The sequence below is a fragment of the Hyperoodon ampullatus genome (assembly GCF_949752795.1).
Source record: "Hyperoodon ampullatus genome assembly, chromosome: 5".
NCBI classification, from domain to species: domain Eukaryota; kingdom Metazoa; phylum Chordata; class Mammalia; order Artiodactyla; family Ziphiidae; genus Hyperoodon; species Hyperoodon ampullatus.
The window spans coordinates 41163655-41190695 of record NC_136918.1 but is presented as its reverse complement, the minus strand read 5'-3'; the positions used below and the strand labels follow the sequence as shown (position 1 = coordinate 41190695).

The 27041-nt window shown below is 39.8% G+C and overlaps 1 protein-coding gene across 10 annotated transcripts in view; it reads left to right on the top strand.

Annotated features, from left to right (window-relative positions):
• TP63 (tumor protein p63) overlaps positions 1–25033 on the top strand; it is a gene marked incomplete at both ends in the record, with an annotated part of 244135 nt that extends 219102 nt beyond the window's left edge. For 4 of the 10 annotated variants that reach the window (XM_079704358.1, XM_079704356.1, XM_079704360.1 and 1 more), the window contains 8 exons: positions 99–208; positions 856–992; positions 2896–2978; positions 5929–6065; positions 17652–17809; positions 19999–20143; positions 21453–21546; positions 24737–25033. In XM_079704358.1, coding sequence (XP_079560484.1) covers positions 99–208; positions 856–992; positions 2896–2978; positions 5929–6065; positions 17652–17809; positions 19999–20143; positions 21453–21546; positions 24737–25033 — 1161 coding nt within the window. Of the gene's footprint in view, positions 1–98; positions 209–855; positions 993–2895; positions 2979–5928; positions 6066–12258; positions 12374–17651; positions 17810–19998; positions 20144–21452; positions 21547–24736 lie in introns of those variants that run through there. The other 6 variants (XM_079704359.1, XM_079704361.1, XM_079704364.1 and 3 more) reach the window with 3 other exon arrangements.
• Positions 25034–27041: the final 2008 nt, after the last annotated feature.

Here is a 27041-nt window from a genome sequence, read left to right as displayed (position 1 = left end):
TTAAATAAGTGAGAACTAAGAAGGAAGAACTGAGAAGAAAGAACATCAGTTCAAACCATGGTTAACACCGACTGTTTTTTCCCCCTCTCCGTGTTAAGGTTGGCACTGAATTCACGACAGTCTTGTACAATTTCATGTGTAACAGCAGTTGTGTTGGAGGGATGAACCGCCGTCCAATTTTAATCATCGTTACTCTGGAAACCAGAGAGTAAGTGGCATTTGCAGAATTGTCATTCTATAGAAACTCTGGGCAGAGGGCAAAGTGAAACTGTGTTTGCTTTATCATTACCTTTACATGTGCAGCAGAGAGCTACCCTTGATTTTGTCCTTTGTGTTTTAAATCCTTGCTGCAAACACTTACATAAAAGATCTAAGAAAGTGGAGACAGAACGGGGTGGGTAAAGGTAGAAGAGAAAAAAAAAAAAGAATTGGGAAGGTGTTCAAGTCGCTTCATACCTGAATTCTTGACATTTGACTGGAATAGTTTCTGATTAGACAGTGTTTGTTTTCATGTGGCCCCTGAGGCATTTAACAGTTTCTTTGAATAAGTCTGAGCTGCCTATGGGGATTTTATCTGGAGACATCCACTGGCTTAACTCAAGTTTCCTTCAAAATATGTAGCTAAATACAGCTGTTCAGCTAATGGCTTGGAGGTTCTTTGCAGAACAAATGGATGCTATTTACTAATATTGCTCATGGCGTGTAAGCACTTTTGTGTTCTGCCAGATGCTTTGGGGCCCATCCTCAAAGCAGCCATAACCGAGCTGGTAGTGGTGGTGCACTGGTGATGGCTAGCAGGGGTCTTTTCAAATTCTTTTAATTTAACCCTTTCTTCTCCTCTTCTCTAATTCCTAGTGGGCAAGTCCTGGGCCGCCGCTGTTTTGAGGCCCGGATCTGTGCTTGCCCAGGGAGAGATAGGAAGGCAGATGAAGACAGTATCAGAAAGCAGCAAGTCTCGGACAGCACAAAGAACGGTGATGGTACGAAGCGCCGTAAGTAGCTGTAGTGGCCAAATGGGGTTAAGTCTTCTCCAGAGAGGGGAGCTGGGGAGTGATCTTTGAGAAGCTGCAGAATAAGACCTAAGGGCTTTAGAGGCAAGTATGACCCAGGGCCCCAGAGCTGATGGGAGCAGCTCTCGCTGAAATGGACTCCAGGTGTACACTATAGCTTTTCAAAAGCAAATCATCACGGTGAGGATTTCTTAGTCAGCAATGCTCCAAATATGACTGCCAAACCAGTAGCGTCAGCATCATCTGGAAACGGGGTAGAAATGCAAATTCTTAGTTCCCAGACTTGCTGAATCAGAAATTCTGGGTGTGAGATCCAGGAACCTATGTTGTGTAAGACCTACAAGTGATTCTGTTGCCAGCTAAAGTTTGAGAAGCAGTATGTTAGCCTATTGATATCCATTTATTTTTTTATTATTGAGCATGAGGGTTGAAAATGCTACCTGCCTTCCTCATGAGTCTGGGGGAATAGTGAGACTTAAGAACACATTTTATAAAGCGCAGTCTGGGAAACATGCAGATCTGGGTTTCATTGAACCTTGATGTGTAGGACCCACTTGGGGCCTTAGTTACATCATTTATAGTGAGGTTAATGATTTAGGTCAGTTTTTTTCCAACTGGTCTTTTTAAGCAGTAAAAGCTTTTATTAAAGAAATATTTCAAAGAATGCAAAATAGCTGAAAGCAGAGCTGTCGTAGCTGAAGAAGCAGGAATTGGGGTGGGATGTGGTTTCATGCTCCACTCACACCACCCCTTGCCTGTGAGGTACAAGTCCCCAGAGGCCTTCAGATAACAGAGGTTCTTCAGGTAACAAGTATTTGAAAACCATTGATCCACTCGAGCTACTAAAGCGTGAGACATAATTCTAGAAGGTGTCTTGCATAAGCCTGATATCACTACAGCAAGTATTGTAAAGAACATCACACTATGAATTGTATCATGAAAAATGTTTTAATCTTTTTACTGGTTATTCTGTTGAAGAAATAAAAATTTCTGTTACATTTTATAGAACAACAATGTTATAACAACTGACCTCCGTTAACTTCTGGCTGTTCAGTGTGATTTGCTTTTCCAGTTAGTCTCTTTTTCTCCCTAATTATTCCTCAAAAAATCATATATATAGGATTTATATTATATATATAATATCAATAGTACATATTATATCCATAATTATATCTCCACCCTTATTTTCCTCTTAGGTCTGTCTGTTGGCCTAGCTCCATACACTTCCCTGAGCACCTCAGTTACCAACAAATCAGTAACTTTCAGTAAGAACGATTACTTGAACTCTGGTAGGAGAATCCTCTCTATACCCTGGATCCTGGGTGTAGTTTCTACATTGTGGAAACCTTAGGGATTTATGAGATTAATTCACTCATTTTACCAAAGAGAAAACTGAGGTCCTGGAAGGAGAGACTGCTTATCAAAAATTATGTGATGTACATACTGACATCGGAAGGGTAAACTCACAAGGCTGAATGCACTGGCAAGACAACCTCTATAGCATGCATTTACCTCCTTGGAAGATAAATGACCTGAAAAATAAAACACAAAACCAATGTATCTTCCTTTCCTGAACAGCTGTTCACAGACCCATACCAAGAAGACACAAGGATTCCTGCAGCACTACTTAAGCCAGAGGCCATTTTCCAGCCTCCCCGACCTCCCCCGGGGTTTTCTTTCATTTGTTTTCCCTCACATTCCCTCCTCCCCACCTCATTATTGCTAGGTTTACACCTAAGGTAAAAGCAATCATCACCAATTACTGGCTGCTTAGAACTAGAAATTCTAATCTCATAAGTGTTGCTCGTGCTACTGTGTGTGTAATAAATGTATTTATTGCTTCAGAAATATTCCCAGGATGAAACTCGCATTTTTCCTCCACCAGCTTTTCGTCAAAATACACATGGCATCCAGATGACATCCATCAAGAAACGAAGATCCCCAGATGATGAACTGCTATACTTACCAGTGAGTCTCCCTTGGGTATTCATGATCGCTTCATTTTCACCTTCTTTGAATGAGCTTTTACTCTGGGGTCATCTTTCGATTATCTGTGACAATGAGAAGAGGGTGATGGAGACTAGTGAGATAAAACAGAGAATTTATTTTTTTCAAAATTAGGAAATTATTCCTTCCCTCTACAGTTCTGGAACATATTAACAGTGTGGGCTCTTCTACTTACTGCTCACCCAGTCAAAGCTACCTTCCTAATAAAATTTTTCTTATGCAAATATTTAAAATTAATTTGTACTTCATTATTTAAGAGTGATAAGATGATGTTAGATAGCATGGTCATACCAATTTAGGACTAAAATTTTGTCAGAAGGCATTCACAAAGTTGATAATACATAGTGAATTGCCTGGGATTTCTCTTAGGGAGTGCTATAAAGAAAGCCAAGCCAGGCAGAATCTTCAATTATATGGGAATGGCCAGAGACTTGGCCCAGTTATTCTGTAGGAGCATTTTTCATTCCTACAAGGAATATAAGCCCTCTCAAGGTCACCAAAGTGCCCCTTTTTAGGCTATGGTTATAGTTCATCGAATTCTTATTACCTTAGGTCTTTGCTATCTAGAGTGGCAGCAGAGTTTGGGTAACCAGTATATCTCTTGATGCCATCTACACTGACTTACGACACAGACAAGCTAGGCCAGGAGATCTGACTGGGATTAAAACTAAGCCACAGGTTTGGGTGTGCCATGCTTGCAGCCCTTTCTTCTTTGGGCCCTGAAGTTCGGGTAAGGGAATTAGACTGCTTGCTGGCAGAATAATTAGACAGTGAGTTAGCTAAGATTCTCAGTGTCTTGTTTCTCAGGCTACATATGGAAACTGACATGTGAACTCTAAGTTAAACATTTTCCTGCTATACTAGATATTCTGAAAGACCTAATATGTTTTCAGCTGATGAGATAGAAACCACTGGAAGAGCTGTTTTTTTCATGAAATTTCAGTTTGTACTAATGGAGGAGATATCCTGTATTCTGTTACATCTTATTTTTAGTGAAGAATTAATCAAACTGTAATGTGTAAAGAAACAAACAAAAAACACCCTTAATTTACCATGAATTTGGTTGGTATTTGTTGAGTGGCAGTAATGCGAAACCCTGAGCACTTAGAGATCAGTAGGGTACAATTCTTACCTTCCAAGATCTTGCCTTCTAGTGAGGAGACAAATAGGCATAATGCAATGAAATCAGTGCTTCAGCAAAGCTAGGCATGACACTGTGGGAGCACATAGGAAGGATGGAAGAATCAGCCTAAAAGACTGAGGTCAGGAAAATCTTCTCAAAGAGCATGATCCCAGAGCTGGGATTAGTAGGAGTTAACCCAACAAAAGGTAGAGAAAATCTTTCCATTTCTGAATTCTGACAAACTCTGCCTCTCGTGCTCAGGAAGGAGACAGATGATGTGCTAGGGTGCACAGGGTAAACAGACACTCACTCTCGGGGTCAGGCAAGTGCCCTTTGTTCTCCACTTGCCTGTCTCTAGTCCTGGTCCTGCTCAGACTTTTTTTTGTTGTTGACTGGGATTACTTTTTTTTTTTAAACATTTTTATTGGAGTATAATTGCTTTACAATTGTGTGTTAGTTTCTGCTTTATAACAAAGTGAATCAGTTATACACATACATATGTCCCCATATCTCTTCCCTGTTGCATCTCCCTCCCTCCCACCCCCCCATCCCACCCTTCTAGCTGGTCACAAAGCACCGAGCTGATCTCCGTGTGCTATGCAGCTGCTTCCCACTAGCTATCTATTTTACATTTGGTAGTGTATATATGTCCATGCCACTCTCTCACTTCGTCCCACCTTACCCTTCCCCCTCCACATGTCCTCAAGTCCATTCTCTAGTAGGTCTGTGTCTTTATTCCCATCTTGCCCCTAGGTTCTTCATGATCACCTTTTTTTTTTTTTTTTAGATTCCATATATATGTGTTAGCATACGATATTTGTTTTTCTCTTTCTGGCTAACTCCATTCTGTATGACAGACTCTAGGTCCATCCACCTCACTACAAATAACTCAATTTCATTTCTTTTTATGGCTGAGTAATATTCCATTGTATATATGTGCCACATCTTCTTTATCCATTCAACTGTTGATGGACACTTAGGTTGCTTCCATGTCCTGGCTATTGTAAATAGCTGCTCAGACTTTTTAAAGCTTTTAAGAGATTCTCTTAAAGAAGGAAGCACATTTTACCTCCACTGAAAACTTGTGTCCTTCTAGAGGTAGTTACAGTTAATTCTAGTTATTTGTGATACTTATGCTTTATGAAGTCACTGTGAACACTGTACGAGCAAATACTGAATCATTGCTCCTAGAGGAAATACAGGATTAGGTTCCTGTGAGCCTCTGGTCATGTTTTTAGTAACTGATCAATGCATTACCTTGTTTCATGTGTGTTTCTTATTTAATATATGCTGTTGATTCATTAACATTGAACTCACTGCCCCTAGCACTATAACTCATGGCTGACCTAAGCTTATCTAACACATATTTTCTCCATAAGGCACATCACAGCCTTCTTGCACTTAGGAACAGAAGATAGCATGGCAGCTGCCCTTGGGAACTATTTTAAATGGAAAAATCACCCACAAAAAGTGAAAAATGTGGCCCTAACTAGACTATGAGAAGGACACCTGTTTCTAGTATGAGAGCTGAAACAAAAAGGCGGAGCATCACCTTCTCCCCCCCTCAGCTGGGAACTTGCGCAATGGTTGAATCAGCTTTTCATCACTCTGCGCATGTCTGTGAATGACTGTAAAGCCTGCCAGTGTTGTTTTCCCTGTTACAAATAAATGTTAACAAGTAGGCGAATTCGTCCATGCAGAATCCACGAATAATGAGCATTGACTGTACTTCTGATAGTTCTACAGCTCTTCATTTTTTCTTCACTTTTCTTCTGCTCTTTGACATAGGTGAGGGGCCGTGAGACTTATGAAATGCTGCTGAAGATCAAAGAATCCCTGGAACTCATGCAGTACCTTCCTCAGCACACGATTGAAACATACAGGCAGCAGCAGCAACAGCAACACCAGCATTTACTTCAGAAACAGTGAGTGTGTCCCTGTGTCATTTTAGGAGATGTGAGTAAGATGACTGTTTATTCAGGTCAGCAACAGGGTGATGGTTGGGTGATGTAAAAGATGAGGTTGTGAGCAGAATGTGGTAGGTTCAGAAGGGCTGGGTGGGACACCTTTTTTCACTTCAACAATCTTCTGTGTTTCTTATAACCTTCCCTTTGAGAAGTTCCACCTATATTTTGAAATTGAATACAAACCATTTCAAGTGAATTACAAAAGAGACTCACACTAACAGAATTAGTTCTCTTGTCTATGCCTCTGATCCAAGCACATCTATCAATAGTAGAACTTTGAGTACACACTCTATTCTAGTAATAATGTGTCTGTTTAAAAACATGTTCTCTTCCTCATCTCAATAGACTATTTTGTCCCTCTCCTGGGATGCACACAATCCACTTTTGGGAAAACTGTTATAGAGACAGCACATAGGTTTTACTATGTGTCTTGAGTGCTGCGTTGAGGATTCAGAGTCCCAGTGCATGCTCATTTGGCAAACATCTGGATGCAGAAGGGCAAAGTGGCATCATATTGCTATGTTTTAACATCCCCATTCTAGGTCTTCTTCCAGCGATACATGTTTACATCAATGAGGCCAGATTTTGCAACCATATTAGAATATACATACAACCTATTTACATGTTAATGTTTACCTAGATTCTTGGATCTTTGATTATGTTAATTGTTTTATGACTAACCTGAATAAAATAGCTCTTATAAAAGGAAGAGATGTTGGTGAATCAAGACACCACTTATACTTACCCTTCTGTGGCTAAGAATAATCACTTGTTAGCTTAAAAACTATTGTGTCTGTACTGGAAGTATTGCCAGAGTCTCTGCAGATAGATGTAAAATATAGACATTTGGGGCTCATTTTAGTAATTCAAGCATTTAACTTTATTCTTCAGGTGAAAAAAAATAAACCCAAACCATCTTGCTTAAGTCAAAGATTGTCTTTTACAATAGAAATGTAAATGAGCAATAAATAGTGGATCTTTTCTCATATATCATTAGCTACTCTAGAGAGATATCTATGGAAAGTGTAATAAAAAGAGATTGCTTTTCTTTTTTTAATCAAAATAAATGTAGGTGAGAAGGTTGGACTGCATTTCTGATAGTCAGAAGGCATCCTCTGAGCCCATACCTACTGACCATGAGGTGTGGGGTGGGCAGCAGGGGAATAGAAAATAAGTATGCTCTCTCTTTAAAGGACTTCAGGCTCTTTGAGCATTTAAGACCTTTTTTTCCTGGAAGAGAGCTCACCATTCATTTCTGGCACGAAACTTTGCAAATCATAAATATAAGGTTTTAGAGTAAGGCTGACTGGAAAGTTGAATCAGGTGGCTCCTTGGGGACACAGCGTACTCCAAAGGGGAATTAGAATTCAAGGTTACAGAATTCCCATTGCCAATCCTATATAGTCTTTAGGATATCATATAGAAATATATATTAATACATTCAAGTGCAAAACTGATTTAGTTCTTATAAACTCATAAAAGAGGAATCAAAGAAATAGACTTGTAACATCAATTACAAACCGAAAGGGGATAAATGCCTTCTCCAAGATATGCATGTCATGCTATTAAGACATACTCTCAGATCATCACCAGTTCACTCTGGAAATGTTTGGCTTAGCCAAAATGACCTCAGAAGGACTACTCCATAGCAGATCATGATGAACTAGTTGCTCCGTGATTTCCTGCCTTTTTTTTTTTTTTGCGGTACGAGGGTCTCTCACTGTTGTGGCCTCTCCTGTTGCGGAGCACAGGCTCCGGACGCACAGGCTCAGCGGCCATGGCTCACGGGCCCAGCCGCTCCGCGGCATGTGGGATCCTCCCAGACCGGGGCATGAACCCATGTCCCCTGCATCGGCAGGCAGACTCTCAACCACTGTGCCACCAGGGAAGCCCCTCCTGCCGTTTTTTAACAAGAAAAGTTCTGTCAGTATTAAATGGTGTGGTTTGAAAGGTCTGACCCTCTAGCACAGGGGTTGGCAAACTTTTTTTTCTGTAAAGCACCAGTAGTAAATACCTTAGGCTTTCTGGTCCATATATATGGTCTCTTGTAGCTCCCCAGTTCAGAAGCACAGCAGCAAACCACAGACAATATGTAAACAAATGAGAGCAGCTGTTACAATAAAGTTTTATTTTATGGACATTGAAGTTTGAATTTCATATAATTTTCACTTGTCATGAAACATTCTTCTTCTTTTGAATTTTTCCTACCTTGTAAAAATGTAAAAACTATTCTTAGTTTATGGGCCAGGTTTGGCCCATTCACTATAGTTTGCCAATCCTTCTTCTAGATAAAAGGGTGGCTTCTTCATGGCTTCCTGATGTTCATATTTTTTGATAGGAGTATCTGGAAGCTAATCTATATATTCTAAAGTAGAGACATATCAAAAGATTTTAGGAAGTCTTTTAAGGTGTCATTTCAGTATCTAACAAAACAACAGCAGTCTTTAGCAGAGACTTCTCTTGTCTTTCTTCTGGCTGAAAAAGACATGCCCATCTAGACACAAAATATGGTTCATCATCAGCTAAGACTGGAATAGTTGACGTGACTCACGTAATAAGCTTTTTACTGAAGATCTGCTACGTGAAAGCAGTAAAAATAGAGATGAGATAGATGAGGTTCCTGCCACCCTATAGTTTACGGTTTGGTGGTGAATTCCTAACCAGAACACCTTTTGAATCTTAAGAAAGCTCTGGAAGTTTATTCTCAGCATCATGTAAGTTCATAGGACAATTGTAAACAACTTGTATAGATTAGACAGTAGAAGGAATAGTTTTGTCATAGTTTTAGAGACTTTACAAGCCAAGATGATCTGTTTCAGTTGAAGGCATGTGCGTTTGTTTGTTTACATGTAGTACACGAGGATATATAGTCCCATGTCCCTGGATGATGAGTTATCCAGGGCTTATAACTTATCTAGCCTAATTGGCTTGCATTGCTCTAAAGGGAAATTGTTTTATTTATAATTAATATTCCATAAAACAATCTATTTCATCAAAGAAGAAAATATATCTTAAAATTATTATTTTAAGAAGCTCAAAAGATTTTAGAGACATATTTTCACTTTTTTGCATGTGTGGTCACAGATAAATAGCAAGGAATTTGTAGCCCCGTAGTTTCTTGTGGTGTCCATTTATATGTATCATTGCATGTTTTTGAGTGCTTGTCTCACAGTGTATAAGAGCTAACTTCAGCTGTGATAACTTGTGCATGGAAATATAACAGACTGCAAAATGAAATCTTTGCAAAATATAGACATTTGATCTAATTATGTCTTTGTTACATTATATATACATGGGTCTCCCTCCAATGATTGATATACATTTATATAAATTCTCCAGTTGCTGTATTCTTCAGCTCAGTTTTTTTCAGCTCTTTTATTTTTATACAAAGCTCCAAGAAAGAGCACGAATGATTAGACAAAGAAAACTGGAAATCTATTTCCTGGCAATCATTTGAAAAGAATACATCAGCTTGGAAAATGCCTATGATAGCCTGTAATTTCCTTTGCAAAAACTTAGTACCAATATTTTATGCTGGTAAGGAATCAATTTTATGCTTTTCTTTACAGTAGAGTGAAAATTAGTGGGAAGAGAATACACTCTGTACGAGGTAGCAATAAAATATTTTCAGTTTAATTGCTTCTATTAGTTCCTCACTATATGTTTTCTCGCTGCTTGCTTTTCATTTGTGCATGGTTTTCCTTATTCAAAAATTCCTTCACAATTACCTTCATGATCATAGGCTTTCTGGAGGATAAATCTTACACTGAGTTTTTGTGAATCGAGTTGTTATAGCTATAAGTAGGCTTTATCCCATTTATAAGGAAATTTGATTTTAGCTGATTTGCTCATATTAGAATAAACATAGGGAGTTACATTCATAGGAGCCAGAATCTAGCGAGAGGACAAATTGGACACATTCTTGCCACTGGACTCCTTACCGTCATATTTTCAAGGCGCATGAACTCTTAAGACAGTTTTGCAGCAGCCACTTGAGACCTTTTTAGCAATCTTTTGACATGTGTACTTTTGACCAATACTATCTCTTGTTCATTTTTTTCCTTCTGTAATTTACCCTCCTTCTTGGGTAAGATCTGATCTGAGAGCAGCATTATTTTGTTAAAATTTTACTTAGCCCAACACTGGAGAATTGTTTTTAAGTTTCTACAGGATAGATGTACTTTGATTTTAATACAAATGTATGACATCCTGAGGAGCTCTTAGCGTTTCCTTCTCCTTTATGATCACTTGATGATCGCGCCTTATTAGTATCAATGATATAGGTCAGAGAATATTGGAGCAGAACAGAATCTTCAAGACTATAGTTCTAGCCCCTTTGTGCTATAGCTGGGGAAACTGAGGCCCAATGAACTACACCTGTGATTTCATAGCCAGTTCATAATAAATCTGAGACTAGAATCAGATCTGGAAGACATAGCTCTTTACAATATTCTGGACTGCTTCATTAGTGAAGAAAGTCATAATAAGAAAACAGAAAGCAAGCATTCATTCCCATTTTTCTGTCCCTGTATCAGGTAGTTGGTATTTACCCTTGTGGTTTCAGTGTAAAGTCCTATTTCTTTAAGCTCATCTGGCTACGATTTTCTTCAAGAATATTGATAATTATTCCTCTGATTCATGTATCTGAGAAAGAAGAAAGTAATATTTTCAGAATTATCAATGTAGAAGAAAGCAGAAGACACAAATCTTTCTCTCTCTCACTGACAGATATGACTAATACCATATTTCTAAGTCTGACTTAGAAATTCTCCACGCTTCCAGAATATTTGTTTGAAATTGCCAGTTTCATAGATTAAAAAAAAGGTAAATATGGGCAGTTTCATGTGGTTCAAGCTTATAGGTCATGGCACTGCACAAGCCTTTACAGTTTACACAGTTAGTTTAGAACTTCACGAAAATGTTAGGAAGTTGTCAGGACAGAGATTTATTAGCTCTGAATTGGTAATGCAGAAAAACACCCTCAGATTAATTAAATTCAGATAGATTAAATCACTTTTCTAAGTTCTCACGTCTCATTGCAGAACTTGTCTCAATTCTAGTCTCAGTGTGTAATTCTCTGATCCAGACATTTTTTTCATAAGTGAAAGATGATTTCTGCTGTCTTATGCAATCCTTGGTCCAAGAGAAGCCCCAAGATGTAATATCCACACAAGAAGTCGAAGCCATTGTTCTTTAGTTGGTAATAAATTGCGTCCCTACTAATTTGTATTCTGGCATCTTCTTTAAGATGATCCCAATTCTTGCTGGTAAGATGGCTTACTAAATCTCAGCACTGAACAAGTGAAAATTGCTTTGTTCCTTTGCAAGGAGTAACCAAATGTGATTCAGAAGCCATCCGGGCAGTAATTCCCAAACAGTTCATGGGGTTGCACAACCCTTAGGAAAATAAGAGGATTTGTTCCTGGCATCCTTGTGTCATAATTGATTTCTTCATTATGCAAAAGTTGCTTTTGTGAGTTTGATATGTGCATTTCTAGACCAAGTTTGTGACTGAAAGGATTAGGATATTTATCCATCACAATCTGGGCACATGCAAAATGCTCATTAGTAGTTCTTTACAAAGGCATGATGACACAGCCCCCAGACTGATAAGATCATATTTCTTCATACTTCAGAGTTAAGCTAGACAGGAACAGTAATGAGGTATCATAATTGGGCAGATGACATTTTACAAAAGATTGCAGTGACTTTTTGTCTCTGCATTCCTTTTTGCAATTAATTGAGTCCAGTATGCCAAGCACCATACTAAGCATCTTGACCTACCTTGTCTCAATAGTCCTCAACTGAGTAACTTGTGGAACTTCTTAAAAGTATATGTATGCCTGGATCCAAGCCTGGTCTCAGAAAGGATCCGGGAAAATGCATGTCTTTAAAGTTCCACAGGTGATTCTAATAGTTCTAGATAGCTACCATTGCCTTCTCTCATTTCTTCTTCATAAAAATCTTGGGAAGTCATCTCTGAGTAATCTTAAAGGAAAGTAAAGAGGAAGGAACAAAAATAGCCATGCGGCATTCTGTTCTGACTATGCTATGATCATGAAGGTAGAAGGATGTGTTTCTGTATTCAGTTGATTTGAATATATGAAGTCCTAAGCCTTCATCTTTTCTTTTCTCTGGTTCCTCTCTGCAGTCTCCTTTCAGCCTGCTTCAGGAATGAGCTTGTGGAGCCCCGGAGAGAAAGCCCGAGGCAATCTGACGTCTTCTTTAGACATTCCAGCCCCCCAAACCGATCAGTGTACCCATAGAGCCCCATCTCTGTATTTTGAGTGTATGTGTTTGTTGTGTTTCCGTGTGTGTGTGTGTGTGTGTGTGTGTGTGTGTGTGTGTGTATCAAGCCCTCATAGCCAGGACTTGAAGACACTTTGGCTCAGAGACCCAACTGCTCAAAGGCACACAGCCACTAGTAAGAAAATCTTTGAAGGGACTCAAAACTGTACAAGAAAGGACATTTTCTGCAGATTCTGTATCCTTAGATCTAGCATTGGTCCATCAGGAACCCCTGTGTCTGTCTGTGAGCTTTTGTGTTGTTTCTTGGGAGGGAGGAGCTCAGGTTGGGAAGAGGGGCATTACGATGTTTATTGGAACCCTTTTCTGTTACCTCCTGTTGTGTTTCTAAAACTCATGAAGAAGCTTTTGAGCAGGTCTCAAACTTAAGATGTCTTTTTAAGAAAAGGAGAAAAAAAAGGTTGTTATTGTCTGGGCAGAAGTAAACTGTAGGTGACTGAGAGACTCAGGCCCTTTTAATGCTGGTCATGCAATGATACTGCAAATAGTAACAAGCTAAGGTGTCAAGTGTACTGCTGGGCAGAGAGGTAATAACTACCATGAGTAACCACTGCGGGGAATGATTTTTTCTTCTTTTTGAGAACTTGCATTACCAGTATCCTCCCCTCATATGTAGTAGAAAGTTCATTAATTCTGTGTCAGGTCCTGCCACTGCCACCCCATGTCAGCATCTGATGTGATAGTTTTCCTTGCTTTTGGAAACCCTCCAAAATTTGTGTTTGGACCCCAAGGCAGGTAAACCTCTTTTGTCATTTTAAGAGGAGGGTAAAACTACCCCAGTAATATTCTTTCAGGCAGTCATATATCATTCTTCCATGTCCACCATGGAATTCAAAGTCCTCTCCCCAAATCTATAATTAACTCCTTTGATTGGAGCTCCATAAAATCAGCCATATCACTGACACTGTTCAAATTGCCGTGTCCAGGACACTTATGCTTTGTTTAAGTGATGTCCAAGCAGACACATTTTTAAATCAACACTCCTGGCCTAAAAATGAAAGACAGGAAGAGTAGATAATTTTTCTTTTTTGGTTCAAAGACTTTAGAGAATCTATTTCTATTTTAAATCATATTTTAAAATAATAGTATAAAGACTTAAAAAATCTGCTCCCCATACCAGGTCACCAGCTCTTTATTCTTTGTCACCACAGCAATGATTTCTTGTTATTCAGGCTGTTGCTTTATGGATGTGTGATTTTAATTTTCAATAAACTTTTGCATCTTGGTTTATCTCGCAGTTTTTCTTTTCTGTCTCTTTTGCTTTTTTTAATTCCTTAAATGCTAGAATATTTTCACTTAAGTGCTTGAAGTACCATGTGTAAGTCTAAAGAACAAGAAGAATAGGTCACTTTGGTTCTGTCTACACTATTGTCATAGTTGGTGTTTTTATTTAAGATACTCTGTATCAAGGTCATCAGTCTTAAAAGTAAATTTCAATGCCCATGCTAACTTGAAAATTTATTTTAGCCCTGTGCATGTTTAATTTCATCATAAAGAGCTAGGTACTATAGCATCATTTGTTCACATCTCTGAATAAGCCTTGAGTTATATCTTCAGTTGCCAAGTTCACTAGAAGAAATTTAAATCAAATTCCAGTTTATTAAACAAATTGGCTTCTGTGACACTGGTGTTAGGAAATATCCAGAAATCTGTGGTGGAACCTGTTGTGCATAGGTTTTTAAAAAAATTACAGTACGTTCTGATCTTCGAGTAACAAGTTTTAAAAACTTCAAAAACAACCGTTCTAAATAAAACTAATATAGTCACTTAGAAAAATACTTAAGAAAAACAAGAAAAATACTTAAGAAAAAACATGTTTATGTTTTAGATAAAAGTATAATAGTAAAATCAGATGATCCTGTTACATTAGCACCATTTTCAATTAATCTAAAAACCTTCTAATCCCTTTTAAGGAATTCACAAATTTCTTAAAGGGTTAGTGAGTATGTTTAATTTTTTAATGTTTGTTTTTTCTTCTGGAAGTTTTTTTTCCCCTTCACCCTATTTTTATGGAAGTTTTTAATGTGTTTATAGTGATGTTTATATAAATGCATACATTTGAACTGATAGAAAATATTTTATAATTACAGTTGATCTAGCTGGAGAATAAATGCAGCTGTTTGTCTTTAGAAGCAAGATTCCTCAGCTAGAGAGAAAAGTTACATTTGGGGAGGTACTGGGCAAAATTTCGAGGAGGAACAATTCCTTTTCTCATGTTCATGTCTTCCCTTTTTCTGACCTGCTCCATATCCACGGTGTTTTGCTCTACCCCCAATATCCCTTTCCCTTCTCGGATCCCGCCATGCAAAAGTGGTTTGGTAAAATAGATTCACCCTGATATATTGCCAGATTCCACTAGAGAGTTGCTTTTTCATTAGCAATGGAAGACTTAAGGCCAAAGAAGGAATCCTTTGGTGGAATTCTAGGACAAATTGTAGGACAATGTCCAGGGCACTTACATAATCTCATTTAATCTCCATAGCAAGTCTTCTGGAGTGAGTGTAATGCCTGTTCTACAGATTAAGTAAATGAGACTCCAGAGACCTATATACTACCCAAAGTCACTTAATTGATTTGTGTCAGATCGAGAATGTGAACTCTAATATTTCGATTGGCTCCAAAATTTATGTTCCTTCTTTGTTTGTCTATGGTTTGTGACCTACCTTCCTCAACAATAATTTACGTGGCTTAAAATAAATGAGCTAATAAAATGGTCAAAAATAAAGACCACAAAAAACAGGAGAAAGAAATTGTAACAGGATTTGGAAGAAGGCATTCACTATAATTGAGGGTCCAGGGAAAATTCATAGCTCTTAAATACATTTTTACTTTCCTAGTGGTGGGCATTAATGGTTCAAGCAATGTTTCCATTAGCTCTTGTTGTACATTTGACTGATTTGCGAGGATGGGAGAGATATGTAGACATTTCTTTAGGTTACAGAGGACCAACCTGCCTCTGGAGTCTGGGCAACCTGGCATCTTTGTTACTTTGTGGTGGGCAAAGATAGAGGAAGAAGCACCTAGCAAAGCTTCTCTTGGTCACCTTGCCCTGAACGTTCTTGCACTTGGATATGGATTTACAGATGTTCCTAAGTGTATTCAAATGTGCTGACTCTTATGCAAGCCTTCTACACAGGGATGGAGTGGTTTTGAGGATAGCTGGGTCTCCCTTTACTATATCCCTTGGTCTCCTATTTCCTCTCACTACTTCACCCACTTCTTGATGTATCCTATTGCACTCCACTGTCTTACTTCTGGGAAGATGTCACAGAATGAAAGGAAAAACTCTTAGACTAGGAGCCAAGAGACCTCTCAGCCCATCATTTAACAATGTGTGACTTGGGCACATTTTTTCTTAGAGTCTTATATTTACCCATCTGTACAACAGGCATAATCATTTCTACCCCTCCCTACCCTGCCATCCCATGTCCTCCTCCACAGGGATGTGAGACTCATTTGGAAAATTGATAAAGGAGAGCTTGGTAACCTGAAGAATCTAACAGTTGGGAGAGTTTATTATATAAATACCCATTTATACAACATGGATCTAAACCTCTCTTCTTGAGAAGGGCTAAAGTGAGAAATCAATACCCTCCTACTTTAAGACAGTGATTCTAAAATGCAGCTGAATTGTCAATTGCACATTAATTGTCATGCTCATTTATGCAAATATAGCATATTGTTTGAATTCTTCTAGCTGTGGCTCTTCAGTGATATGGAATGGAGTCTTCCCTATTTTCTGTAATTATGGAGAATACAGAGAAGCAGCTTTGAAGTCCAAGCCTAGCACGACTGTAGCACTCAGGTGTTAGAGCCACTTGTTATTTTTTCAAACATTATTATACCATGTTTGTTTGGAACTTGGATTCATTTACAGAGCCTTCTAAATCTGATACACATACACACACACAAGCAAATAAAACTCAAAGAAACATTTTTCCTCTCTTCTCTAATAAAGATATGGCTGCAGCAGGGAGGAGACAAATAGGAACAAAATAATACATTTTATTTGAGGAGTGTAAACGGGGAGGTTTTCCCCTTTTGCATGCTCAGCCCAATCTTCATTCTCTGGTCACAATAATGACACACAGTAAATGCCTGACAGTGTGTACAGTTCTTCCTCATCTTATGTTTTTTGGTTCTCACCATAGCCCTACAAGGTAGGTTGGATTGTTATCCCATTGTATCCACTACTCTATGAGCTTCTCTGAGATGGGACCATTTCTTATTAGTTTTCCCACCTTTAGCATCTAACTCATGCAGTAAGTGTATATATTTTTAGTTTTTATATATTTTAGTTTTCTGATGAGGGATATTTACTGGCTTGCACAGCGACCTATAGCTTTCTAACATATGCTGGAGGGAGACTTAAACGTTGTTTATCTGACTCTATATCCTTCCCCGATTCTAGTAGATACCACTAGTTTTATATTCAAGGGAACAGTCAGGAATGGCAGTTGAATAGGGAATGTTGTATATAATATAATACATAGTATGACAAACCAATTCTAGTAAATCTCCAAATTGAAATAATGCTGAATGGAAAACTGGGTTTTTTTTGGTTTTGTTTTTGTTTTCTTTGTCTCTCAAGAGACTTGTGGAAACTTAACAGAACAGCTGTTTGGACTCCCGGGTTCCCCTTGTGTAGAGAGGCTGTTGACATTCCGGTGGGTTCTCTCATGGCCCATGAACAGCTAAGCTGAGAAAGCATGTTTCCGTGTTGAGGCCTCTGCATGATGGCAGGTTGTGCTACCAAATGCCCTGTTTGACTGGCTTTGTGGTTATTTTCTGCATATGCCCAAATGACCTAGGAAGCTATAGGTGAAATGCCTCAGCTGCAATTTAGCATGGCATCTCCATGTCTTTCATAAGCCTTTGGGTCTTCACTCAGTTCTTTTCCCTTATTGATTTTCACATTGAAAGGGATGGAGAAAACAATAGAGGGGAAAAGACGATGCAATGATTTCCCCTCTCACAAAGGAGATGCTTTAGGAAGATATTCAGCTTTGTCCTCTACTCATGTAGGAAACACACGATTTGATGATAGCCTTGTGATCCCTGCCAAGGTAGGAGAGATTCTCAGATAGAAACACAAATAAGTTCCTGTCATTGTTCTAGAGGAATATTTTTGCAAGTGTATAGTTAAGGTTATGTTTTAATATGAGACCTGTTGGAAATGACCAGTCCCCACTCTTCAGCGTCCTGTGCTCACCATCCTTCCCATGTTTGTGTTCCCAGGACCTCGATGCAGTCTCAGTCTTCCTACGGGAACAACTCCCCACCTCTGAACAAAATGAACAGCATGAACAAGCTGCCTTCCGTGAGCCAGCTTATCAACCCTCAGCAGCGCAACACCCTCACTCCCACCACCATTCCCGATGGCATGGGAGCCAACAGTAAGAGCATCTCCCTTTAGCTGCAGCTGGAGGACCAATAGGGCTAGTGTAGGGGAAGACTTTGCTCTGGGATTGGGGGAAGGCTTGCTCTGAAGCTACGTGAGAGGCACAGTGGACAAGACAGATCAAAGTTGAGTGGCTGAAGTTTCTCACGGTGAACTTTTTCTCACTTTTAAGATGTATGGTTCATTACAAAGCACACTGGTAGAGACAGAGAAGGCTGTTCCTTTAGTAGGGATAAGGATATCTGTGAAAATGCGCAGTCGACATCCTGCCAACCTGGATGGGGACCCACCTTCTACATTCTTTGAGATAGTCAAAAGGAAATATGTCCAACTTGTGGGAAGTAGCATAGTGTGGTGGACTTAAAATCTAGAGAAATAGATCATAGTCTGGACTCTATTGCAGCGTTAGCTGCATAACTCTGGACAAGTCACCTCTCTGCTCTAATGCTCAGTTTTCCATTCATAAAATTATCACTCTGCACAGTTAACAGTTTATGCGTCTGTGGCCCTACACTTTTGGGCTTCTCAACTCATCTATTCCATCCTATACACAGTTATTAAAGAATTGACATAGGGAAAGGAGTCTCCCTTTTATTTATTCACACACAGATTCTTCATATCAACTAAGTATAACTATAAGAGACAATGTGAGAATCGGGCCTCAACATGGATGATGATTGGTGCATAGCTTTGCTGTAAATATTATTAGCTTGTCCACTAGAACTTAACCTAGCAGAGTGGATACCCAAACTTGAAAGAAAAAAAGGATGGTAAAAATGCAGAAGGGATGCAAAAGCCCAAATACTGTCCATGTATCCAATAATTACCCTCATAAAACAGTGCCTCAGTCTTGTCCTAGAAATCGTTCATTATTTTGATCAAGCCTTTAAACTTGCATTTCACTGTTGCCTTGAAGAGACTGGGTTTTCTTAAAGAAGTTAAGGGAGGCTAAGATTATGACTCTTTCTGGTTCTGATAGCACATGTTTAGATTTTAATGAGATAAGAGATATATGAGGTTCGGTTACCTGGTATGACAACGAAGACATTAGAGCCAGACTGCTCTCTCACTAGTGACAAATACATCCTAAGACTCTAAACCTGACCCTTTGGCAGGTCTGCTGTTTCGACAGTAAAAGGAAAAGGAACCATTTTTTTTTGCTTTCTTTCTGATGATGTCTTAGAGTCCTCAACTTTTTCTTGAGATGACAAAATAGTGGTAGTGGTAATTATCCTTCACATTTGTGTAACAGGTTACTTACTTTTTCTTATTTATGCTTCATAATTTTCCTCTAATGGCATCAGGAAAGTCAATGGGGAAACTGATAAGACATGCTAGGCCTATGCTCTTTAGCTAGCTAGTTGGTGGCAGAGGCCTTTCCCCTTTGGCACACTACTGTTCACTGAAGTAGAAGCAAATTACATTCATCTTTTTGTAGATATGTTATTTCACTATTTTTTTTACCTGAAGACAAAATTTGTTTCATAAATATTATTGGTATTGAGGTTTTCTTCTCTATAAGTGAATGTTTACACTTTATGGTTTAGTAAGAAACCAAACCAAGTTGGTGGTGTTCCCAAATATAATCATGAAATGGACCAGAAAAAAGAGCTGGGGTCTTTCATTGCATCCTTCCTTATGAGCCATTTGGTTCCCTACAAATATTGCAATAAATCCTCCTGTTCCCAAACCAATATTCCAAAGGTCTCTCTTTCATTCAAAGGTTTGTTCACTTAAGTTTTCTGAGCATCTGCTCTGTGCCAGGCACTGTGCTCGGGTCTGTGGGGACCCAGATGTGTATAAGGTCTAATCTCCATGCTTCAGGAGACTAGCCTAGTGAGGGACACAGAAATATAACCCATGAAGACAAATACAAGGAGGACTATATTAACATCAGGAGCAGCAAGCAACTGGGACAGAGCATTAGAAGTAGAGAACAAAGTGGGAAGAGATCGTCCTAAGAGAATGTACCAAGGTCAAGAAGTATGTAATTAGTTTGGAGTTTGGCGACTATTCTGTTCAATGAGATGTAGGGTGTTTAAAGGGGTGTAGTGAGAGATAAGACTGAAAAGGAAGGCTGGTAGATTAGGCCCTTGGTAACATTAAACCAGGCGAGATGGACCACTGGGATGCTGGTATGTGATGATGGTAGTAACCCTCTCTGTTCCTCCTGCTTCTGTTCAGTTCCTATGATGGGCACCCACATGCCAATGGCTGGAGACATGAATGGACTCAGCCCCACCCAGGCCCTCCCTCCCCCTCTCTCCATGCCATCCACCTCCCACTGCACTCCCCCACCTCCGTACCCCACAGATTGCAGCCTTGTCAGGTGAGTCCACAGCATGTGCCCCTGGGGTCCTGTCTTAAGCATCTCTGGGTGGTGGAGGGTGGACACCATCAAAGTTAATAGCACAGTTGGAAAGAAAGTAAAGCAGCCCAGTGGTTGAAGTTCCGCCACTGTTATCTCTGATCTATGGAGTCATCAGCAGCGTTTAATCAAAGCAAACCACAACAGTCAGCATGGGAAAAAGTGAAAATGTGAGTTGATAGGCATATAAGTTTTCATGCCTGTTTCCCCCATCTTCACTTACTCCCCCCCTCCCCCATCACATTTTTACAGTAAGATGTGGCCTTCAGATTGGTGCTCAGGGCTGGGGCTCCCAAATGGGCACTAAACTTGCTCTCTTGCTCCCTTTCCTGCTCTCTAGGCCTCATAGCTCTCAGCCACCATGGGATCATTATTTTAGAGTTGGATGTCCATAAAGAAGTTTGAATGTTAGTAAAAATGACAGGGACTTTCAAGAACCTGATGGCCTCTTTTGCTTTGTTGTATGGGAACTAGGGACATTCCAGGAAAGGGAGTTCAGATAGCCAGAAGAAAGAAAGGCATGAAGTCTGGAAAATTCTGTTTCCAACAGAGGCAAGCATTGGTGCCCAAATCTCGTGCCTAGTGCCCTGCTTCATGTGCAGAATGATTTTTTCATTTGGCTGCTGATATAATATGTGTTGGTTCCCATGTGATGGATGCAACAGTACTAGCAGTGTCAGAGAGATGACAAAGTGCATGGCTCATCATCCAGCATCTGGCTCTGCGACAGTGGTGGCGTCACCAATCTGAGACCAGAGCCGTAAAGGAGTAGGTCTGTATTTTGATGAGGACACTGATCAAAAAGCATGAATGACTTCACAGTATAGTGGCCTACAATTTTTTCTTAGCCACATAAACCATTCTCAGAAACCCCAGATATAAACAATTGAAGGAGAGGTGCTCTTTTTGAAGTGAGGAGCTAGGAGGCAAGAGGGCTGGAAACCTGAGCACTGGACTCCTTCCTTTCACCCCCTGCAATGGCTCCTAAGACACTGATATGGAACCCCTAGAATTCTACCAGTCACCATTTGAAAATCTCTGCTCTGCAGGCATCTTTAAGCAGTTGATTTTAATTTTATAGACCTAAAGTTTGTGTCCCTAATCATCCCCAGACCTCCAATCCAAGGCCCCACATATATTTTGTCTGCCCCTAATCTCTTATGTAGGGCATCCCAGGGCAAAATGTTGGGTTTTCCTTTATCTTGCCAATGCAGTTGGGGTGAACTTTCTTTTTCTGTTTCCTCCTTCCTCTTCCCTCCTCCCTCTGCAGTTTCTTAGCGAGGTTGGGCTGTTCATCATGTCTGGACTATTTCACGACCCAGGGGCTGACCACCATCTATCAGATTGAGCATTACTCCATGGATGTAAGTAAACGTTAGACTTTTCTCTTGAGTTTTATTCCTTAAATTCCTCCCTTTGGTGACATTCACCGTGTAGTTGAATCCCCTCTGTTTTTTGTCCTACCCCAGTCCTCAGTTTTGTTGGGACCCATAACCGTATTAGAAAGATTCCCAAGCCTCCACCTCTACATATGAGAAGCTCAGGATCAGTGGTCCTCAGCTTCTCTGATCAGTCAGCAGTTGTCTATTGTGTGCATACTATATGCAGAGTGGGAGTGAGATCTGATTCCCACCTTCAAGGAATGTATGATTTCTAAAGAATTCAGAGGACTTTTTGGTTGCTCTTATTAATTGGTGTAAGACCCCAGGGAGGATAGCAGGAATCAGGTGATGTTATTCTCACTTTAAAACATGGAGAGACGACAATATGGTCATTTGCCATGATGGGTTGATGACAGAACCAGGAATAGAACCCTGAGATGTAAGCTTCCAGTCTTTAACTCTATTGATTGGCCTTTTCTGCCTTTCTTTAAAATAAGATGTCACAGAGGATTGAGCTGTGCCTCTCGATTAGAACCATATGTTCATTCATGGTCAATTCTACCAGAATAGGTCCCAGCCATCCCTGATCACTGGGAAAGATCACTGGTCATTGGTTCAAGTCCCAACTATGCTTCTTAGTGGTAATGAGAACTTGGGGTTATCACTTTGCTTCTCTGGGCCTCAGTTAATCCAATTAGGTTCAAGATCATTGCCTTCTGGCTCTGATAGTCTTGGAAGCAAGCTGGATAGGAGGGGACATTTTCTTGCTTCCTACAGCACTTCTTGAACTACTGTTCACATGAGTGGGAGCTCATTTTGTTTGGTTTACAACAATCTGGTTTTCCTCCCAGGCTGCTCTTTATGCTACTCTCTTTGGGGTTCACTATCCTCCTTTCTAGCTTCCAGAGGTCCCTTTGGGCTGGTGGAAGAAGATACTCTCTGTCTCTGCTGCCGCTTCTGTAGTTGGGACTTCTTTTTGCCCCCCACCCCCCCTTGAGCACCGATGCTAGAGATGTCCCTGCAAGCGTGAGAACACCTCTGCCCTCTGGTGACAAGTATATGCTGTGCTGCCCCTATGCCCACCCCTCTCCACTCCCTCAATCACCCCTGGCTGCTGCTCCCTGATGGAAGAAATTAAAAGTAAAAGCTATAGAGAAAGCTTTAGGAGTACGTTCTGACAAGTTTCAGAGAACTTTACAATGATGTGCATCCATTGAAGGCAGTTTGACACAAGACAGTGGGTTGCCCTGTGTCTGAGAGCCTTACATGATGGAACAGGAAATTTGTCCCTTCCCTATATTTTTAAAGTTTTACCTTCAACTGGCTCACTGTCCCTGCTGAGGAGTATGTCAGGATGCCCCTTTAGCTTCTAGGATCTGCTGATGCTCTCCACAAATCTATCTCTGCTGGTGTTGGCTAGGTCCTGGGCCAGGCTCTGGGCCACAGCTTTCTCACCTGTCAGTATAAGTTAAAATCTATCTAGAGAGTAATGCAGATTAATGGAGCCTAGTGTATAGAGAGTTTTGGACTTACTGTGAGTTTCAGAAGCATAAAGAGCTATGCTCACTTATCTATTTGTGGAATAACTTCTTTATAATGTATTCTTCTGCTAGAATAGGAAATTGGAGTACCCACACTGCACATTTCCAAACTAGAAAATATTGGGAGGCTATCTAATTTCCGCATCCTCACTTCAGCTTCTTCCTGCTCATCACTGGAAATAGACAACTCCTTTTCTTCTTGACTCTCAACACCAGTCTCAGTTACCTCACATACCTCCCTGGAAAAGGAATATGGTTAAATTTTGGAGTTGTTACAAGTATTCCCTCTAAGATGCAAGGATGGGTTAATCATGGTATAACATAGTAATAATTCAGATGATTAAGATTTACATAGTGTGCTTTATAATTTGCAGAATACTTTCATATCCACATTTGCATATGAGTCCACAGTAAGTGTTGACCTAAAAAGGAATTGTATCCCATTTTACCAATGAGGAAACTGAGGCCAGTAGAAAATAAGTGACTTAATGAAGATCTAGAGCCAGTCAGTGACAGAATAAGAACTTCTGTCAAGGTCTTCTGAGTCTAAGCACAATGTTCTTTCTACCTACCATACTGCTCCATAAAAAATGTGAGCCAATGTTAAAACAAGTTAATGAGGAGCTAGTTCAGGTAAACAGAGATGCTACCACAGTTAGTTAAGATCAACCATCTTTGTTATGCCTTCTACCCCCAACCACAGAACATGGACACGTACTCTGTATTTTGATACCCTGATTTATCCAAACACCAAGAAACCTTTTGGCCATTAGGGCAGTTTTAGGCTCAGAGGCGGTCCTGAATCCACAGTTCATTCCTTAATTGTGTAACTTTAGAATTATCAACCTCTCTGACCTTCAGCTTTTCTGTCTATAAAATAGGTGGAATAATATCTACCACTAATCTTAGCATTAAATGAGATCATGGGGCTTCCCTGGTGGCGCAGTGGTTGAGAGTGTACCTGCCGATGCAGGAGACACGAGTTCATGCCCTGGTCCAGGAGGATCCTGCATGCCAAAGAGCGGCTGGGCCCGTGAACCATGGCCGCTGAGCCTGCGCGTCCGGAGCCTGTGCTCCGCAACGGGAGAGGCCACAACAGTGAGAGGCCCATGTACCGCAAAAAAAAAAAAAAAAAAAAAAAAAAATGAGATCATGAATAAAAAATAATTAGTTCAACCTCTGGCATGTTGAAAGAGTTCAATATCTGTTAGTAATCTTTTGTTCCCATCTCCTCATTTGAGAAGTGGTGGCATTCCATTAATATCTTTCTTCCAGTGATTAGAGCGAGGTAGATTTGAGAGTTGGAAGTTTCCTTTACCTAATGTTTTTGTTTGGGTATTTGTGTTCTCTGATCTAAATATTACCTCTATTTTACCACTGAAGAAACTGAGACCAATAGAGAATAAGTAAAATGCTACATACAAGAAGAGATGGCACCTCAAGCCTGTATATCTGTGCTTAGTTACATATATGCCAAAGATTAATAAAGAGCTAATTTTATTTTCCAACTTAGAGTTCAGTAAATGCAGGTCAGTTAAAGCCGAGCATTGGGGAATGACAGAATGGTGTGGACTAAATGTCAGTTTGTCTCTTTGTCTTAATTCTTCCTGATTTGCTTCCCTATTGCACAGGATTTGGCAAGTCTAAAAATCCCTGAGCAATTCCGACATGCCATCTGGAAAGGCATCCTGGACCACCGGCAACTCCACGACTTCTCGTCCCCTCCCCACCTCCTGCGGACCCCAAGTGGTGCCTCCACAGTCAGTGTGGGCTCCAGTGAGACCCGGGGCGAGCGTGTAATTGATGCTGTGCGCTTCACCCTCCGTCAGACCATCTCCTTCCCACCTCGCGATGAGTGGAATGACTTCAACTTTGACATGGATGCTCGTCGCAACAAGCAACAGCGCATCAAAGAGGAGGGGGAGTGAGATGAGCGTTGCGGTTTGAGCTTTTTCCGTCTTCCCACCCGCTAACCCCACTACAAGGCACCACTGTTTGACCAGCCAAGCATTTTTCCTAGCTCCTCTCCTTCCTCTTTTCAGTCAGGTTTCTTAAGGGAAGGAGAAGGAAGAGGTTACTTTTTACCTAATGTGCAACCTGGCATCTGATTCTGATTCTGGCTTTAAGCCTTCAGATCTCTTGCTTGCAGGACTGAAATTGTCATGGCTAGGTAGAAGTGAGCAAAAAAGCAGTGGGTGCCTCCTTAAGCTGCAGAGGTCTCTCCTTGACTTTTATAAAGCATTTTCACCCTTATAGTCTAAGACTATATATATAAATATATAAATATACAGTATATATTTTTGGGTGGGGGGCATTGAGTATTGTTTGAAATGTAATTTAAAGGAAAAAAATGAGTTGCACTTATTGCCTTTTTTTTTTTTTTTACTTTTTGGATGGCTTATCTATACCCCATCTCTCAAGGCCAGCCATGTATGGTAATAGGTATCTAGATCTTGATAGGACATGTGAGTGACAGTGACATGTAGGTGCCTTCAGTTCTTTTGATGCTAAACACATGCCACATCAAACCTTTGGTTAGATCTGCTTGTTATTATGTGGGTGAGACTATATACATATGTACACGATTCTCTATGTTGGTATATTTTATGTTACTGATATCCCTACTACTGATAGTGGTTGCCTTTGGAGTGATTTAGTTCAAGTACAAGAAAAAGTTCATGTTCACACTATCACTCACCATAGGCAAGGAAATATTCTCTCTTGCTTTTTGTTGGGATTGGGGAATGTGAGTCATGGCTAAAATTGTTAAAAAGTCATGGAAACCAGTTAAATAACACCTGGTATCATGTGTCTGGGTATTTCAGCAATCTCCTCAAATTCAATGCCAGACACCTTAACTCTCAGTATTTATTGGCAAAGCATTAGCTGCCAGTACAAATGCCTGTAAACCAAATTTCACTACAAGATTGATTAACTCAATTACACATTTGCTACCCTTCTTAGAATTAAGGTTGATTTGATTGGGATGAATGCCATCTGTCTAGTTCTTGCAATGAAGCTTTAATGTCTATTAAGAATATCCAGGAAAAACAGGAATCATACAGAGTTATTGAATCTCCACTAAACAGTAAGAGATCTCAGTAAGCCATGAATTGAAATACTTGGAGGACTTTTTGAAACATAAATAGTATTATTTGGTAAATGTTTCTTCTAATGACCCTCATGTTCTATAAAATTCTACATATAGAGGCTTGTTGATCTTTCTCTCCCCAAGGTTTAAAATAGGAGCAGTGATTTGGAAAATATAAAATTATGAGATCAGTTTTCCTAAAGCATCAGTTGTATCACCATATCACTTTTCTTTTTGAACAATAATAGTTTCACTTTGTTGGAAAGTAACTGTGAGAACCCAGTTTCCCGTCCATCTGTCTTCTGGACTGTGCATACACATAAAAATGTCCTGACAGATCAGAGGATAAACCTTCCATTGGAGATGTTGCCTGAACCACATAAGCAAAGAGTTGTCTTCAGACTCTGAAAAAACGTGTAAATGGAGATATTGTTGTACATCTTTTAGAAACATACTTTGTAGCAACTACTTTTTTTCAAACTATAAAACAAGTATTTTGTATATATGCTAATGAGCTCTAAAAGCCTGCCGTGCCTTCTGGTAAAGGGCTATCATTGCACATAAGCTTCCATTTTTATTTTAAAGTGCAAAGGACTAACGTGGTTTAAAAATATATATGAATTTCATCTGAAAACTGTATATATGTTTTGCGTGTGAACGTGCATACTTTGTGCTTCACTATCTTTTTCTTCTTGGGATACCGGGTTTTCCAGAACCACAGTTGAAACTTTTTTCTTCTTATTATTGTTTTTATATTTTCCTGGAAACACCATTTAGTAAGACTACAATGTCAAATTTTAAAATGCCATTACTATAAGATGGGGAGAAGGGAAAAATTGTTTTTT